At 35.1% G+C, this 17,169-nt stretch overlaps 1 protein-coding gene across 1 annotated transcript in view; it reads left to right on the plus strand.

Moving 5' to 3' along the window:
- Window positions 1-17,169, plus strand: part of LOC127880289 (girdin-like) — a 163,806-nt gene that overhangs the window by 130,369 nt on the left and 16,268 nt on the right. The window contains exons 35-39 of the mRNA XM_052427637.1: window positions 992-1,006; window positions 3,065-3,105; window positions 3,431-3,581; window positions 8,362-8,974; window positions 13,622-13,696. Of these exons, the coding sequence (XP_052283597.1) occupies window positions 992-1,006; window positions 3,065-3,105; window positions 3,431-3,581; window positions 8,362-8,974; window positions 13,622-13,696 (895 nt within the window). The remainder of the gene's footprint in view (window positions 1-991; window positions 1,007-3,064; window positions 3,106-3,430; window positions 3,582-8,361; window positions 8,975-13,621; window positions 13,697-17,169) is intronic.

Consider the following 17,169-nt stretch of genomic DNA (forward strand, 5'->3'; position numbering starts at 1 on the left):
CTTAAAGCATGTGAGTAAAGTATTGTCCTAGATCAGCCAGAAGGCTTAAAGCATGTGAGTAAAGTATTGTCCTAGATCAGCCAGAAGGCTTAAAGCATGTGAGTAAAGTATTGTCCCAGATCAGCCAGAAAGCTTAAAGCATGTGAGTAAAGTATTGTCCAAGATCAGTCAGAAGGCTTAAAGCATGTGAGTAAAGTATTGTCCCAGATCAACCAGAAGGCTTAAAGCATGTGAGTAAAGTATTGTCCCAGATCAGCCAGAAAGCTTAAAGCATGTGAGTAAAGTATTGTCCCAGATCAGCCAGAAGGCTTAAAGCATGTGAGTAAAGTATTGTCCCAAATCAACCAGAAGGCTTAAAGCATGTGAGTAAAGTATTGTCCCAGATCAACCAGAAGGCTTAAAGCATGTGAGTAAAGTATTGTCCCAGATCAACCAGAAGGCTTAAAGCATGTGAGTAAAGTATTGTCCCAGATCAACCAGAAGGCTTAAAGCATGTGAGTAAAGTATTGTCCCAGATCAGCCAGAAAGCTTAAAGCATGTGAGTAAAGTATTGTCCCAGATCAACCAGAAGGCTTAAAGCATGTGAGTAAAGTATTGTCCAAGATAAGCCCAGCTAATCTGGGACCATACTTGACGCTCTGACTTTGTATAGGAGAACATTTCTTTACAGAAACAATTTTTATAAAAGCAGAAAGTCACCGTCTCATCCCTGATTAAAATAGTGGGCATATTACAATGTACAAACACAAAATAATCACTTTGTTTTTTAAAGCTGAAGTTCCGCTTAATATATTGGATGTAGTCAGAAACAATTGGGTGCTTATGTTCTTGCTGCTTGATTGTCAAATTGAGTCAAACATGATTTGTGACCATCAAAACCTAGAGTGTTGGGTCAAATGAACACCCATGGCATTTTGTGTTAAGTTTTAATTAGTATTGCAATATTGTTTAATAATACCATGTTACAATATACTTTTTGAATTTATTGCAGTAAACAGACACTCTGGTATATATCATTGCTACCCAAGTGATTAGTATATGATTATGTAGCACATAGTCAATATAGTTTACCACAGTTATTACTGGAAATGTCACTTGCTCGGATCAATTTACCAAGAAACTTTTGTGAAAATGTCATTTGTCCAAATAGGGGAAGAACATATTCTTGAAATGCAGGTTTCAATATATCAAGAGTTATATGTTTTCATACAGTTTTGTAATAATTACGTACAGTTGATGCCATTTTAATTTATTAATCATTTATCCTCATACAGATCAGTCCTATGCCTGTAAATTCATGTTTGCAAATTAATGAAATAAATTTAAATAAAATTTTCTATCTAGAATCAGGTAGCAAGGCATAATTTTTATGTTGAAAGCTGTGAATTGTTTGTTGTCATTTAAAAGCGCAAGAGCTCGGGAACAAATTATTATTAATAATTTGTTTTTGTTGCTTTTGGATTTTCCCCATTTTTTAACAGCATTTCATCTTTTTTTTCAACAGTTTTTATGCTCCCACAAAAAAATTTGGGGGAGCATATAGTCGCCGCTTCGTCTCTCAGTCCGTCCGTCCGTGCACAATTTTTGTCCGGGCTATTTCTCAACAACTAATGACCGGAATTCAATGAAACTTTATGGGAAGCTTCACTACCAAGAGGAGATGTGCATATTATCAGCGGGTTCTGGTCTGATGATTTTTCACAGAGTTATGGCCCTTTGAAATTTTCCATTAACTGTACATATAGTGCAATTCTTGTCCGGGCTATTTCTCAGCAATTAATGACCGGAATTCAATTAAACTTTATGGGAAGCTTCACTACCAAGAGGAGATGTGCATATTATCACTTCAGTTCTGGTTTGATGCTTTTTCACAGAGTTATGGCCCTTTGAAATTTTCCATTAACTGTACATATAGTGCAATTCTTGTCCGGGCTATTTCTCAGCAACTAATGACCGGAATTCAATGAAACTTTATCGAAAGCTTCACTACCAAGAGGAGATGTGCATATTATCAGCCGGTTTGGTTAGATGATTTTTCACAGAGTTATGGCCCTTTGAAATTTTCCATTGTACATATAGTGTAATTCTTGTCCAAGCTAATCCTCAATAACTTATTACGGGTATTCAATGAAACTTTATGGGAAGCTTCACTATCAAGAGGAGATGTGCATATTATCAGCCTGTTCTCGTGGGATGATTTTGTCACAGAGTTATGGCCCTTTGAAATTGTCCATTGTACATATAGTGCAATTCTTTTCCGAGCTATTTCTCAGCAACTTATTACGGGAATTCAATGAAACTTTATGGGAAGCTTTACTACCAACAGGAGATGTGCATATTATCAGCCGGTTATGGTCGGATGAGTTTTCACAGAGTTATGGCCCTTTTAAATTTTCTATAAACTGTACATATAGTGCAATTCTTCTCTGGGCTATTTCTTCCAAACTACTGACTGGAATACAATGAAGCTTAATGGGAAGCTTAACTACCTTGAGGAGATGCGCATGTTATTAGTGGGTTCTGGTTAATGATTTATTTAGAGAGTTATGGCCTTTTGAAATTTTTAAGTTGCTAAACCATCCATGGTATTATTTTGTCCAAAGTTATGCCCCTCAAGACGTTTCCTTTTATCTGAATATATAGTGCAATATTGTGACAAAAAAAACCTTTGTGGAGCATCACCCGTCTCCGAAGGTTTCTTGTTTATTTATGTCACAGTGATCAGTTTACCAACTCACACTTTCCTGGGTAAGCTGGTATACCAGGGCACATACCCATGCCAGTAAGTGACAGCTGCCCTACAAAATCAAAGTTTAGGCAGAACTGCTTCAGAAAGGATTTCATAACCAATTTTTCCCACACAAGTTACATGTAAGAAATTTGTATTCCTGTGCTCTGCCATCTGAGCTTAGGCTGGCTCGGTCTTTAAAAAGTAATTACAGATTTTGATGTGTGTAGATGAGATCTTTTGTGTGTCATAAGTTTCCTTTTTCTTCTTAAATAAAAGGTATCGCAGGTTTGATTGACGTCATTGAAACTGATATTACTTTTGTATGTTTTCAAGGTGAAACTTCTCCCGTTTTTAGTAGACAGTCTCGAAGCCAGGTATGCTTTCGTTTCCTTGAAGGAAAATGGCTAAGCCATTAGCTGCCAACATAATAGAGCATTTTTTCATTTCACAGTGTTTAGTAACAGTTTTGAAGAACTAAATACAGACATTGAAACATAGAAAATTATAGAATTCTTATAGGTCTCTTGTTAAAAATAAAATATATATTTTACCTTCGAACAATTTGTACTTATATGCATTTCATAAAGTTTCATTCAGTAATAGATTGTAAATAAACATGATTTTGTAATGAGCTTTACATTTAATTAGCAACAATTACATCTGAGTGTTGAATTAATGTTCTTTATGCCACGTTACTAGGATCGTGGTAGTGAAATTCTTCGTCGTCTAAAACCGGCAGAATCGTTTTTCAAAAGAGAGTCCCAATCTCAGACTCGAACTTCGTCTGAGTCTGACAAATCGGAAGGTATCGAAGTAGTACCTGGTCAATATGGATCTAAATTTATCTCTAGTAAGTCACTGTCTGATGTAAGCCCTTAAAGGGGCACAACTCTTGATGCTGCGCTTAGAAGTTTGCAGCCTTATTACCATCTGCTCGCGATTTGCCTAGACAAATGTGTGATTTTTTTGCGTTTTGCATGCTCGATAGCTTTGTAATTATTTTGTGTTTTTTTCTTTTAGCAGTTTTATAGCATCATTATAAAATTTATAACACGCGTTCATTATCTCAAAATATCATTTCTTGATGCAAGTCCATAATCATGCTAACTGAAATGAAAGTTCCATAGGTCTAATGTTTTCTGATATGTTGTGTGCTTAAATTAATATGTTGCCATTCTGCTTATCTTGGTGGTATCATATATGTACAATAAGTAAGTTGGTGTGAGAATTACAAAGTTATTTTGTTGTAGTATTTTGATTTGATATTGGGAATTCATATTAATTAATTAGATATTTAAAAAAACTTCTGTTTTGTTTTTTCAACAGTTGCTAAATTAAGAACTAGATACAAAATGTTCTATATATTTTTATGATATAAAAACACCACTACCATTTTACAAAAGATTTTTATAAAAAAAGTTGAGTTGTGTCCCTTTGATTGAGTTTTCATGGCTCCCTCCTGTTTTACCCAGTTCTGTTGAGGGTTGCTTCCCCTGACCAACTAAGCGCCATCACTGTTACTAATCATTTGGTGTCATTGAACTGGATTAGTACACATCACTCACCATAACTTCTCCCATTTTTCTATTACATTATCCTTCATAATTGTCACATGTTTAATACTTAAGCTAGCATTGTTGCCAGTGTTGGCAGTATTTTCTGAGTTTAATTTTCACCATTTGTCCTTTTATTGTTCTAACAGTGGCTATGACTAAATTACATATCCTCATTTAGTTGGTGCACTGTTCATATTTTGCCTTGATTTGTTAATTTGTTCCACAACTTAATTTATGAGAACCATAAAGCTGTATATGCGAATTTTGCTTGCAGTTGTATTATATTTAAAATTGGCCTGAATGTGGCTCAGTGCATAATTTGAGTTAATGTCATAGTATGTGTCCTTCATAATTGCTAATTTAATGGTTCAGTAATTATATAGATGTTTTAGTCCTTAGTTTTAACTAAATGGGTAAGCCTTATAGAGTATTGATATAAATTTACAATCTTTGGTTTGCTTAAAGTTTATTGCTTTATCTTGTACCTTATTGTTGATATTTATTCTATAATTATTGAATTGGGTATATTACTTTGATTAAATTTTCACACACAGTGTTTTTGTTGTCAATGTATTAAAATTACATAGTCTTGTTCTAATTTAATTTTTAACAGTCAATAAAATCTATTTGCTTTGTATTATATGTATTATTACACACCCACTAATTTTGCATTTATAAACAGCCTTTCAGCTTATGTAAAATGTATGATTGTGAACTATAAAAACGTATCTTCAACTTTATGCTTTGGGTATAAATGTTGGCAATATGCAGTTCTTACAACAGTATCAATATTTTGTAGCAGGTGCATATACAGTTTGTCAACCTTAAAATGCAATATGTATGTAGTTTTATGTATTTTATGTGCTTAATGTAGCTAACCACTTTTTTCAAGAGATTAACTTTGTAAAGAATGGATAGATTTTCACATAACTTAAAAGAAGTGGTAAGCATGATGAACCAGGTCTAATGTACAACTCATGCTCTGGGCACAATTCAAGGTTTAATGTCCAATACAGAAAAAATATTTTGAGCACTTGTTCCAGATCATACATTTGTCCTGCTCGGAAGAATGTTCACATAACTTCTAGCAGACGATAGTACAGAGTGTCATGATCAAGCTCCTATGTCCAAGGTCAAGCCATGATCAACCCCCAAGCTTCTATGTCCTAGGTCAAGCCATGATCAACCCCAAAACTTTATGTCCAAGGTCAAGCGTCAAGCCATGATCAATTCCCAAGCTCCTATGTCCAAAGTTAAGCCATGATCAACCTCCAAGCTCCTATGTCCAAGGTCAAGCCATGATCAACCCCCAAGCTCCTATATCCAAGGTCAAGCCATGATCAACCACCAAGCTCCTATGTCCAAGGTCAAGTCATGATCAACCCCCGAGGTCAAGGTCACAATGCAAGGTCTAAACTTTGGCTTCTTTGAATGGAAATTAAATAACTTGTCATATAAGACAGAGTAGTATGTGCTAGATTGAATTGGCTTAGATCATAGACTCATAGTCATCTTCATGATCCTAGCATCAAATATAAGAAGTCTTCTTCTAGGATTTCCTCCAGGGCATAACTTGTTCCAGCATCTATAGCAATGGTTGTTCAGACAGAATTGTTTATTCTACAGGGAAACGCACAGTGAATCGGAGACGAGTATTTTTAACTTGGGATGTTAAGTTGTTTTTTTTTATGATGTCTAGCTTTTTTTTATGTAAATATAATCCAAGATCATGTTGACATTCAATAAAGCAATAATTATGTCAAATAAAAATTGCACTTTTTTCCAGTTGATGCAAAATTTGAAAATAATATTCTTGATGGTACTAGGCTCTTTTGATCTTTATGAAGTTATAGGAGTTACTCCAAAATATCTTACTTTATTCATTTTGGCCCTGCTCTGTGAAAAGGGGGTTTAATGCATGAGGGTTAAAGTGGATTTTTTGTTAAGAAGACACGCTGTAAACAAAAATGCCATAAAAGCCGAAAGTGTCGTCCCTGGATAGCCTGGGGGGACTGCACAGGCTATTCTGGGACAACATTATGCACATGCATTAATCCCCTTTTTTATAGAGCACAGCCCATTTTAGCTGCATGAGAAAACTCCCAGATTAGCCTGGAATTTCTACTGCACAGACTAGTATGAGACAATACTTTTCACATTAAGCAGGGATTTCTCACAGCACAGCTGATTCAGAGTTATGAAGATTCAGAAATTTAGAATTCATTTGCAGAGACTTTTTAAGAGTTCAGAAAAACTGTTTTCAACATATTATTGGAATTCTTTGTGAAAATAAAAATTATATATCCGGTTTCTGACTATTATCTTTCCTATAGGGCATTAACATTGGAGCATGAATTGTTTTGTCAGAAATAGAAATAGAAGCAAGTATTTTATTGGGGATTGACAGTGTCATTTAAGTGCAGGAAAATACAGTTATGGCATTAAATCTGGTAAAAAAATGGAAAGCAAAATGTAATTTAACCCCCTGATTTGTAACATTCCATAAATATGTTCGAACAAAACAAGAAAAATTCAAAGAGAAATCATTTCAAATGATCTAATCTTTTGAACAAATAAAAAAAAATAACACTTTTCTATAATTAAAATAATGATGATTGGTGATCAAATAGTTTCTGAGATAATGTATATTCTTTTCTTATGAAGTATTTTTACATTCTTATTAAAGGCATTTTTAACCAAATACTTTTGGTTAAATAAAACTTCATTTTTGTGCTCCCCCAAAATTTATTTTGGGGGGAGCATAATTAGTCGCCGCTTCGTCTGTCCTTGCGTGTGTGTGTGCGTCTGTCTGTCCGTGCACAATTTTTGTCCAGGCTATTTCTCAGCAACAAAATGACTGGAATTCAATGAAACTTTATGGGAAGCTTCACTACCAAGAGGAGATGTGCATATTATCAGCGGGTTATGGTCGGATGATTTTTCAAAAAGTTATGGCCCTTTGAAATTTTCCATTAACAGTACATATAGTGCAATTCATCAATTGATGAATTCCCATGGGGATTGTTGTCGACATTCCGGAGAGCAGGCAAGGGTACTGATGAGAACAAGGTGTTTTTTGTGGGTAATGGTAGGTGTGAAAGGGGGTCATTTTGCACTTCGTAAATCACACAATGTACACTTATTCTTATTTTGTCACATTTTTCATGAAATGCACGTGGACTGTTAATCTTTTGCTAGAAAATTACAAAATTGTCAGAAAAGTATAGTGCTATGCAACCCATGCTCCTAATCATAATGACGCTTCCTATTTTGAACGCTTAATTAAGCTTTCCAATGCCCCTGATTATTGGATTGTGCAATAGTAAAATGGCGGCCATTTTCTGTCCGATTGGGTGGTTTTATTGTCTTTAAAAAAAACAAATCTCCATTTTTGCATTTAAAAAACAGCCAGCGCACTATACACGAGAGCGCGCTATACGTGGAAACCTACGGCAGTGAAATTCTTATCCGAGCTATTTCTCCCCAACTAATGACAGGAATTCAATGAAGCTTTATGGGAATTTTAACTATCTTGAGCAGAGTCAAATGTTATTTGTGGGTTCTGGTTAGATGATTTATTTAGAGAGTTATGGCCCTTTGAAATTTGTAAGTTGCTAAACCATCCATTGTATTTTTTTGTCCAAAGTTATGCCCCTCAAGACGTTTCCTTTTATCTGAATATTGTGCAATATTGTGACAAAAAAAAACTTTGGGGAGCATCACCTGTCTCCAATCGTTTCTTGTTGTTCATTAGATATGATGCCTTGAGTTAATTTTGTGTGGATTGGATTTCTCAAATATTGACTTAATATGAAAACAGTTATGGTGTAAATTCAATACTGTTTAAAATAGTTGGGTTACTATTAAACATGATAATTAAAATGCAATCTCTTCAATATAATTGTGTTGAGGATTTACTTGATAATATTCTTTGGAATAATGTTTATAGTTATGAAGACAGTGTGCGCTCATCTTAGGTCGAGTGTGGAAAAGAATTTGGTTCAACAAATCTATATTAAATCTGCAGTCAACGAGCTTCACAATTAGAATTGTTATAATGTAAATATTTTACAGAGCAAATGCGAAGAAGTCAAAGTGAGAAAGGCGGTGACAGATTGCAGAGCTTGATATCAAAGTACCGAGGCTACAGCGAAGCAGGCAGTCAGCCAGAACGGAAGATCAAACCCTTGTCCTTGTCCCCTAGTAGCAAAATGGGTTTGGTCACAAAGGGGAGGAGCTTTGGCCCAGCAGCCCCTAAATCTGACAAGGAGGTGAGTGCAGAGGTCATTGAGTGCTCTGAATCACGTGTGCAAGGGTTGCATAATCCTCTGACCACATCACACACCTTTGATGCTTACTCCTTAAAAAGTAGTCCATCCATTCTTGCAAAGGAGACTGCTGCTGAGGGGTATGAGGATCGTAAAAGTAGTCTGAGGGAGGAAGCAAGTAGTTCTCCTTTGCAAGGACAGGATACGCATAGTGCCATGGATAAGCTCAGGGCAGAAAGTGGTGCAAAGATGATTGATGCTGGGATACAGCCAGATTGGGCCCGGGAAGTGGAGGATCAAGGGGATGATGAGGATCAAGGGGAAGAGGATGAGGATAAAGATGATGATGATGCACTTGAGGCAGACCAGAAAGGCGAATCAGATTCAGAACAGAAAGACATTGACGCTCTCATTGACAGGTAATATATTGTTCCATTTTTTTACTCTATCTATTTATTGTTTCAAGTATTGTTTTCTTTCCTGCCTTGTTATCTATTGATACCTGACAAACACACACACTTTTTTTTTATTGATTATGATTATTGTCTACTTTTTCTAATCTGAAATCTTCCCCACCAACTCATGGTTTCATGCATGCTAGATTGGTTGCCATCATTTAGCATAAGGTGTAGGTTTTAGTTTTATGTGGGTTATGCATTTGTTGTGTGTTACATAGGTGCATAACAGTTTCTTAGAAAAATAAATTGCTTTATTTTTTTATAGATTTATTTACATGGAAAGACTTAACAATTATTTTGCAGTCTAATATAATATATCATAAAATTGTGTGATGATTGAATATACCAAACACACATGTTGTAAATTGTGCTTAGCTTAATGATTTTTCTTACGTTTAGGAACTTTTTAAGAGATTCTTTAAGTATGCTCATGTAGTGATACTTATAATATATTAATAGTATTTCTATTATTGACATTACTTTTCTCAATCCTCAGTTAGAAAATAATTACATAACCCATTAATGACCATTTAGATCTTAATACCTTGTAATAAGTTGCAAGGCTATAAATGCTGCTGTCCATCTTATTTAGTATTTTTTTCTTGCTAAAGAACATACCACACATCTAGCCTAATAGCAGATCTTGATAGCCAAGCGTTAAATCGTATTTATCAAGAAAATGTCAGTAGGTCAGTATTTATATAGTCCCATGATTATTTCAAACCATCTTTAAAAAGACAGCTACAAAACTATAAAGGTCAAGTATCAAAGAAGGTGTAGGCTAATGGACTGTAACAAATTGATTTCTTAATGGTTCTGTTTATAAGCTGATGTTTTGTGAGCCTTATGTTTATCATTTCTCTTGTGTGTGTCTTATAAAGTTGTTAATGTTGCAGATTCCAACACCTAAGTTTCAAACATTGTCCATGATCAAGAGGTCAAAATTTAAGTTTGTGTTTGTTAGCCAAGTGGAAACCTATACTCTGGTTAATCCTATGTACTATTATTTTGTTGCCATTGTGTGTCTGACCTGGTATCAGCAAATAATAAACAGATGAAAGCATTCCATCATACATGCTTAATCCATCTTTAATTACCTACCTGGAAGCCAGTGTTATTGGCTGGACTCTAATTGTCCCCTACCGGTGAAACTGGAGGGGACTTATGGTTTGCACTCAGTCTGTCAGTCAGTCTGTCTGTCTGTCTGTCTGTCTGTCTGTCTGTCACACTTTTCTGGATCCTGCGATAACTTTAAAAGTTCATCATATTTTTTCATGAAACTTGAAACATTGATAGATGGCAATATGGAGATTATGCACGTCATTTCATTTTGTTCCTACGTCAAGAATTCTGGTTGCTATGGCAACAATAAAAAAAAATAATCTGACAATGGTCGAGTTTCACCGGTAGGGGACAATATTGCTTGGCAATCTCTTGTTTCCATATGGGTCAGCTTACCCACCAATTCAAATGTTCGACATGTTTTACATGCAAAATCTGAAATAAAATCCAATGTTTTGTTACGTCTAACTTAAGAGGGGTTACCAATTTTGATATGTTTGTAAATGTGTTATCTACCTTCATTAACATTTCAACACATTTGAATAAGCGCCTGTTAATTATACGCTAAAATGAGAGCTGTCTGCAAATCTGAGTTGCTTTTTTTGAGGTATAGAAACGCCTAGCTTAATGTCTGCATTGGGATGGGAAAATGTGATTTTACCATGAGAATCCTTATTGATGTGATAAATTTGCCACATTAGTCTGTTCATTCTTGACTTGAATTATATTTCTCTACTGATTATAGTTGTATAACGTTTTCTTCTGGAACAAACAGATTTAACTTACACAATCTCTGGACAGTACAGTTTGTCGGTCTGTCCCAAAATTTCATCCGATCTTCACCAAACTTGGCCAGAAGTTGTATCTAGATGATGTCAAGGTCAAGTTTGAATATGGGTCATGTCAGGTCAAAAACTAGGTCAATTGTGTGTTTTAAACTGAAAGTTTGTCTGGACCATAACTATGTCATTTATCGTAAGATTTTAAAATGACTTGGTACATTTGTTCACCATCATGGGACGGTGTGTCGTGTGAAAAAAGTACGTCGATATCTTAAAGGTCAAGGTCACACTTGGAGCTCAAAGGTCAAATACTTGTCCGGGCCAAAACTTTGTCATTTATGGTGAGATTTTAAAATCATTTGGCAAATGTGTTCACCATTATTTGACGGTGTGTCTCGCGATAGAGTTACGACGATATCTCCAATGTCAAGGTCACACTTTGAGTTCAACGATCATAAATGAGCTTGTCTGGGCCATAACTATGTCATTCATTGTAAGATTTAAAAATGATTTGGCACATTTGTTAACCATCATTGGATGGTGTGTTGCGCGAAAGAATTACGTCGATATCTCCAAGGTCAAGGTCACACATGAAGTTTAAAGGTCAAAAATGACCATAAATGAGCTTGTCCGGGCCATAACTATGTTGTTTATTGTGAGATTTGAAAATCATTTGGCTCTTTTGTTCACTGTCATTGGATGGTGTGTGGCGCGAAAGAATTGCGTCAATATCTCCAAGGTCAAGGTCACACTTTAAGTTCAAAGGTCAAAAATGGCAATAAATGATCTTGTCTGGGCCATAACTATGTCATTCTTTGTGAGATTTTAAAATGACCCTGTACATTAATTTTGTTCACGTTCATTGGACGGCGTGTCATGTGAAAGAATTCAAGAGTTCAAAGGTCAAAATGGCTATAAATGATAATGGCATAATAATTCTTAAAAATCCCCATAAATTAGATTCTCTTGTTTTGTGAAGACAGCATGCAAAATAGTCTGTGTCAATGCGGCACATGGGGGTATACGTCACGTCTGTGACAAAGCTCTAGTTATCATTTTGCTGTTTGTTTTATTTTAATTGTCATGCGCCTTACTAGAGAGGTGTCAAAATGTCATACACAGCACAACTGTTTTTATTATAATTTTATTATAATTGCAGCAAGATGCTGGTATATTGCATTATGCTGCCTATTGAGTGTTACACTGAGCTTTGGAAACCATGTTATCTAGATATTTAGATGATAATTTTCAAGGTGTTCAATTAAACAAAAACACATACAAAAATGTATATTGCAGGTTTTTGGCAAAAATGGAAACTGGTAACCCACTAATTTAAGATCCAACAAATGTGCCAAATTTTGCACATCAGCACAGTTTCATGACAAGGAAAATATTAACCACAGTATGTCTTCCATTCATAATATATATTTCGTATATCTTTGAATGGCTGATGATTTTGAAACGATGAGGATAGCATTTGTAAATAAATGCACACCATGGACTGTTGTTGACAGAAGACAACTTTAAAGTAAATCATTCATAATTTTTGTTTGCATATTTTATTCATCTTGATCTATGAAAACTATGAGGTGAAAACATGATTAATGATGTTGTTACAAAAAGTATGAATGATAAAGGCATTTAATGTAGAGCTATAATGTATCTGGACTTTTTATTCAGGCATTAGCAAGCAAATGTTTAAGTTTGTATCAATTGTTTTCCCAATAGAAACTATAAGTTTTTTGCAACTTTTATTTATTCTGAATAAGCTTTAGAGCAATAAAAGATTCCAGACCAGGCATCAGTAACAGTTAATTTTCATAAGGTCATGGCCCTGTGGTGGCAAAAGAGAGCATGCTTTGTCCTCAACTATAGATGTGTGCACCCCAGGGGTACTTAAGGTCCTTTTGTCATACCAACTACTCTGCCTGCATGCATGTTACTGAAAATGGAAACCTTATAATGTCATGAAAATTATTTTAGCATTTAATTGGGTTATGAAATAAAAGAAAGAGATACCATCTGTTCTCATTTCTATTAGAATTTGTCCAAGTTTTATTTAAAAAAATGTATTCCATTTGCAACACTCCCTTAAATAAAGGTGAATAGTGACAAAAATACAAAAGCAAACATTATTCCTCTAAAAATTGTGTCTATAAATGGCACGAACATTATTAAAATGAATGCCTTTTAATAAGTTCAGTGTAGGCTTTGTTAAAAAGCTTATTAAAAAATGAAGCATGTATTGGAATAAAGGTAATACTTCAGTCATCAATTGTTTTTGCAGTAAAGAAATACTTATCTTAATTTTCTGGATCATGGTAATGAGTTAAATTTAATTCAAAAGCTAATACATGTAATAGTTGATATGTATCCTTGTCTGTCTTGTTGTCTGGATATGCCGCGCTCTGTGAAAAGGGGGTTAAATGCATGTGAGTAAAGTGTCGTCCCAGATTAGCCTGTGCAGTTTGCACAGGCTAACCAGGGACAACACTTTTCGCCTAAACTTGTGTTTTGCTAAGAATAGACTTTCTTAAAAAGAAAAGTATCATAAAAGCAGAAAGTGTGGTCCACGATTAATCTGGGACGACACTTTACGCATATCCATTAAATCCCTTTTCACAGAGCACGGCCTGTATATAATTATGTTAATCAGTGATTTGTGTGTCGCAGTGTGGTGTCTCTATTCTTAGCTCTGTTCTTGTGTTTGGAAATCATCTGTATAACTTCATGACAGCGTGCTCTTAATTATCATTTTTAACAGTTGCTATAGAACTCACTTAGCCTTTCTAAGAAAACTCAAGAAGCGTGGCTACAAAGGTCCAAAGGGAGGTAAGAAGTAGGTATCATTTCAAATTATCTCCCTTTTGTATATCTACAACCCAATCAATTATGGCACATAGACAAATATAGACCCAAAGCTTTCCCATTTTGTTAGTAGATCATATTCTTTTAAACTTGGCAAATAATTTGTTTAAATATTTATAATCTTATATAATGGCCATTGTAAATTGTTTTTGCACCAAATCAAATACATTTTCCATTTTCTTCTGTTGTGTTACTCATTTGAACATTAATGAGCATGCATGTTCAAAATAAAATATATTCCATCTTCTTAAGTTTTCAAAATAGACTTATTATATTGTTGTTTTTTTTTTGGGTCTACATTATGTACAACTAGATGCTTCAAATAATGTAAAAGGAGTGCAAACTCTTAATTAATTTCTATATCTTTTTTTATATCTCCAACTGATCTTTATGCACTGATTACCGTAATGCTTAACTCTGCTGGTAGATATCTCAGAAAAACTTGCACTTACTAGACCATATAGAATTAGATGTTTATTTATGACCTGTGAAAAGTTACAACATTACAAACTCATTTGAATGGAGCCTTCTTATAGCATTTATGTAAAGAATATTACATTGTAATTCTTTCTTGTACCTTTAACCTTTTATAAGCAGAATCTAAAGCATTCAACCAATGAAATCTAGTATTTGCATTTGAAAATATTTTTGAGAGTGAGAGCTTCATTCAACAGCCGTTGGGCCCAGACATCTGCTTGTAAAGGATGTGGATGTCACATATTTGTCAGATCATCCCTTCTACCATCCTTAATGTTGTTCATCGACAATTTGGACATTTGATTATTGAAAGGAGTGTCCTTTTTCTGTAGGTGTGATTACTGGGAGCGCAATATAAACTTTATTTGGTCATTCAACTTACTGAACCTTGAGAGCAGGTTATCTGTCTGGTTGTTGACTAGAATTGTGACAGAACATACCCTTGTTTAGGGATTTAAAATGTAGCATACATGTTTCCAGGCTCCTTTTGTTTATTTGCATTGGATTATGGCCATCTTAGCCAACTGTGGCTTTCATCAGAAGCTTCATAACATTATTTTAACCAGGTTTTCCAAAGGTTCCAAAGGAAAAAACTGGTTATTAGATTTGCGAATGTCAGCGGGCTGGCGGGCGGGCGGAACAAGCTTGTCCGGGCCATAACTTTGTCGTACATTGTGAGATTTTAAAATCATTTGGCACATTTGTTCACCATCATGGGACGGTGTATTGCACGAAAGAATTACGTCGATATCTCCAAGGTCAAGGTCACACTTTGAGTTCAAAGGTCAAAAATGGCCATAAATGAGCTTGTCCGGGCCATAACTATGTCATACATTGTGAGATTTTAAAATCATTTGGCACATTTGTTCACCATCTTTGTACGGTCGGTCGCACGAAGAATTACGTCAATATCTCCAAGGTCAAGGTTGCCACGACTAAAAATATATTTATTTTGAAACAAAGGAGGGTAATTATAAACAATCAGTTCAGTTTGAATTGTTTCCCTTTATCAGACTTTTTTTTTCACATTGAAAACCTGGTTTCGTGACAATTTTGTCCCTTGTCTATAGATAAAGTTATAAAGTTTACTTTATTTAAAATATATAACTTACCATTTTATATGCTCTTTAATATTGGAACATTGATGTATTTTTGAGACTGGAAAGTTTTTTGAAAATGGATTTAAAAAAAAACTTTTTATATTGCCTGCAAGTTAGGTTGATGCTTCCAAAGAACTTTAAATTATCTAAAGCATAAGCCTGAGGCTCAGTACAGCTATACAGGAGATATGGCTTTGTCAAATACCAATACTGTACATCATGAAAAACATTTGGAGTTATTGCCCTTTGTTTATTTTCAGTTATTGCCCTTTGTTTATTTTCATACTTACATTTTGTCCAGAGTGAAATTATATCTCTTCCTAGTTTGCAAAGTGTGTTCTGTGACATAATTGCTTACATTTTGTGTAATCTATTGGATGGAAACTTAAAAACTAATTCAGAAGGTCCAATTTGTGGTTAATCTAAAATTTCCAGTTAGGTGTAAAATCAATAATGCTGACTACAAAGTTTAAATTTATGCTTGCATAGATGATATCTTTGAATGTAATCAATACACCCACATCACATGACCTAATTTTTACCTTGACCTGACATATATTTGACTTGACTTAAATTTGACTAAATCAGAAGAGCCATATTAGACGTTAATGTAAAATAATAGTTTCCTGCAAAACTTGTATACTTGCATGGATGATATGCTTGAACAGTATCAACACACCCACATCACTGTTGGTGTTGACATTTTTTACCTAAAAGGCTTTGTGACTTAGACTGATTGAAAAAGTCCAAAGTATTGGATTACACAAAAAGACATGTTTTTTCTTAGAATAAACAAATGAGCCGTGCTGTGTCAAAAAGGGTTTAATTCATGTGCATAAAGTGTCATCCCATATTAGCCTGAGCAGTCCAGACATGCTAATCAGGGAAGACACTTTCTGCCTAAACTTGATTTTTATGCCCCCCTTCGAAGAAAAGGGGGTATATTGCTTTGCTCATGTTGGTCGGTCGGTAGGTCGGTATGTCCGTCCACCAGATGGTTGTCAGACGATAACTCGAGAACGCTTGGGCCTAGGATCATTAAACTTCATAGGTACATTGATCATGACTCGCAGATGACCCCTATTGATTTTGAGGTCACTAGGTCAAAGGTCAAGGTCACGGTGACCCAAAATAGTAAAATGGTTTCTGATGATAACTCAAGAACGCATACGCCTAGGATCATGAAACTTCATGGGTAGATTGATCATGACTTGCAGATGACCCCTATTGAATTTGAGGTCACTAGGTCAAAGGTCAAGGTCACGGTGATTCGAAATAGTAAAATGGTTTCCGGATGATAACTCAAGAACGCATACGCCTAGGATCATGAAACTTCATGTGTAGATTGATCATGACTCGCAGATGATCCCTATTGATTTTCAGGTCACTAGGTCAAAGGTCAAGGTCACGGTGACCCGAAATAGTAAAATTGTTTCCGGATGATAACTCAAGAACGCATACGCCTAGGATCATGAAACTTCATGGGTAGATTGATCATGACTAGCAGATGACCCCTATTGATTTTCAGGTCACTAGGTCAAAGGTCAAGGTCACGGTGACCCGTGATATGCATATGGGGGGCATGCATGTTTTACACAGCCCTTGTTTCTAAGAAGATGCTTTCTTGAAACAAAAAATATCTTAAAAGCAGAAAGTGTCCTCCCTGGTTAGCCTGTGCGGACTTACGAAAATGCATTAAACCCCTTTTTCACAGAGCATGACCCAAATATTTTATTGCCATAACTGTTTGCATTTCTTCAGTCAAACAGACTGGTACAATTGCTCTACTCAATTATGGCAAGCGAAATGCACATTAATTCCTTAAACCAGGGTTAAACAGTTAACTATATAGTTAAGAGACTTTGAA

The sequence above is a fragment of the Dreissena polymorpha genome, chromosome 4 (assembly GCF_020536995.1).
Source record: "Dreissena polymorpha isolate Duluth1 chromosome 4, UMN_Dpol_1.0, whole genome shotgun sequence".
Classification (NCBI taxonomy): Eukaryota; Metazoa; Mollusca; class Bivalvia; order Myida; family Dreissenidae; genus Dreissena; species Dreissena polymorpha.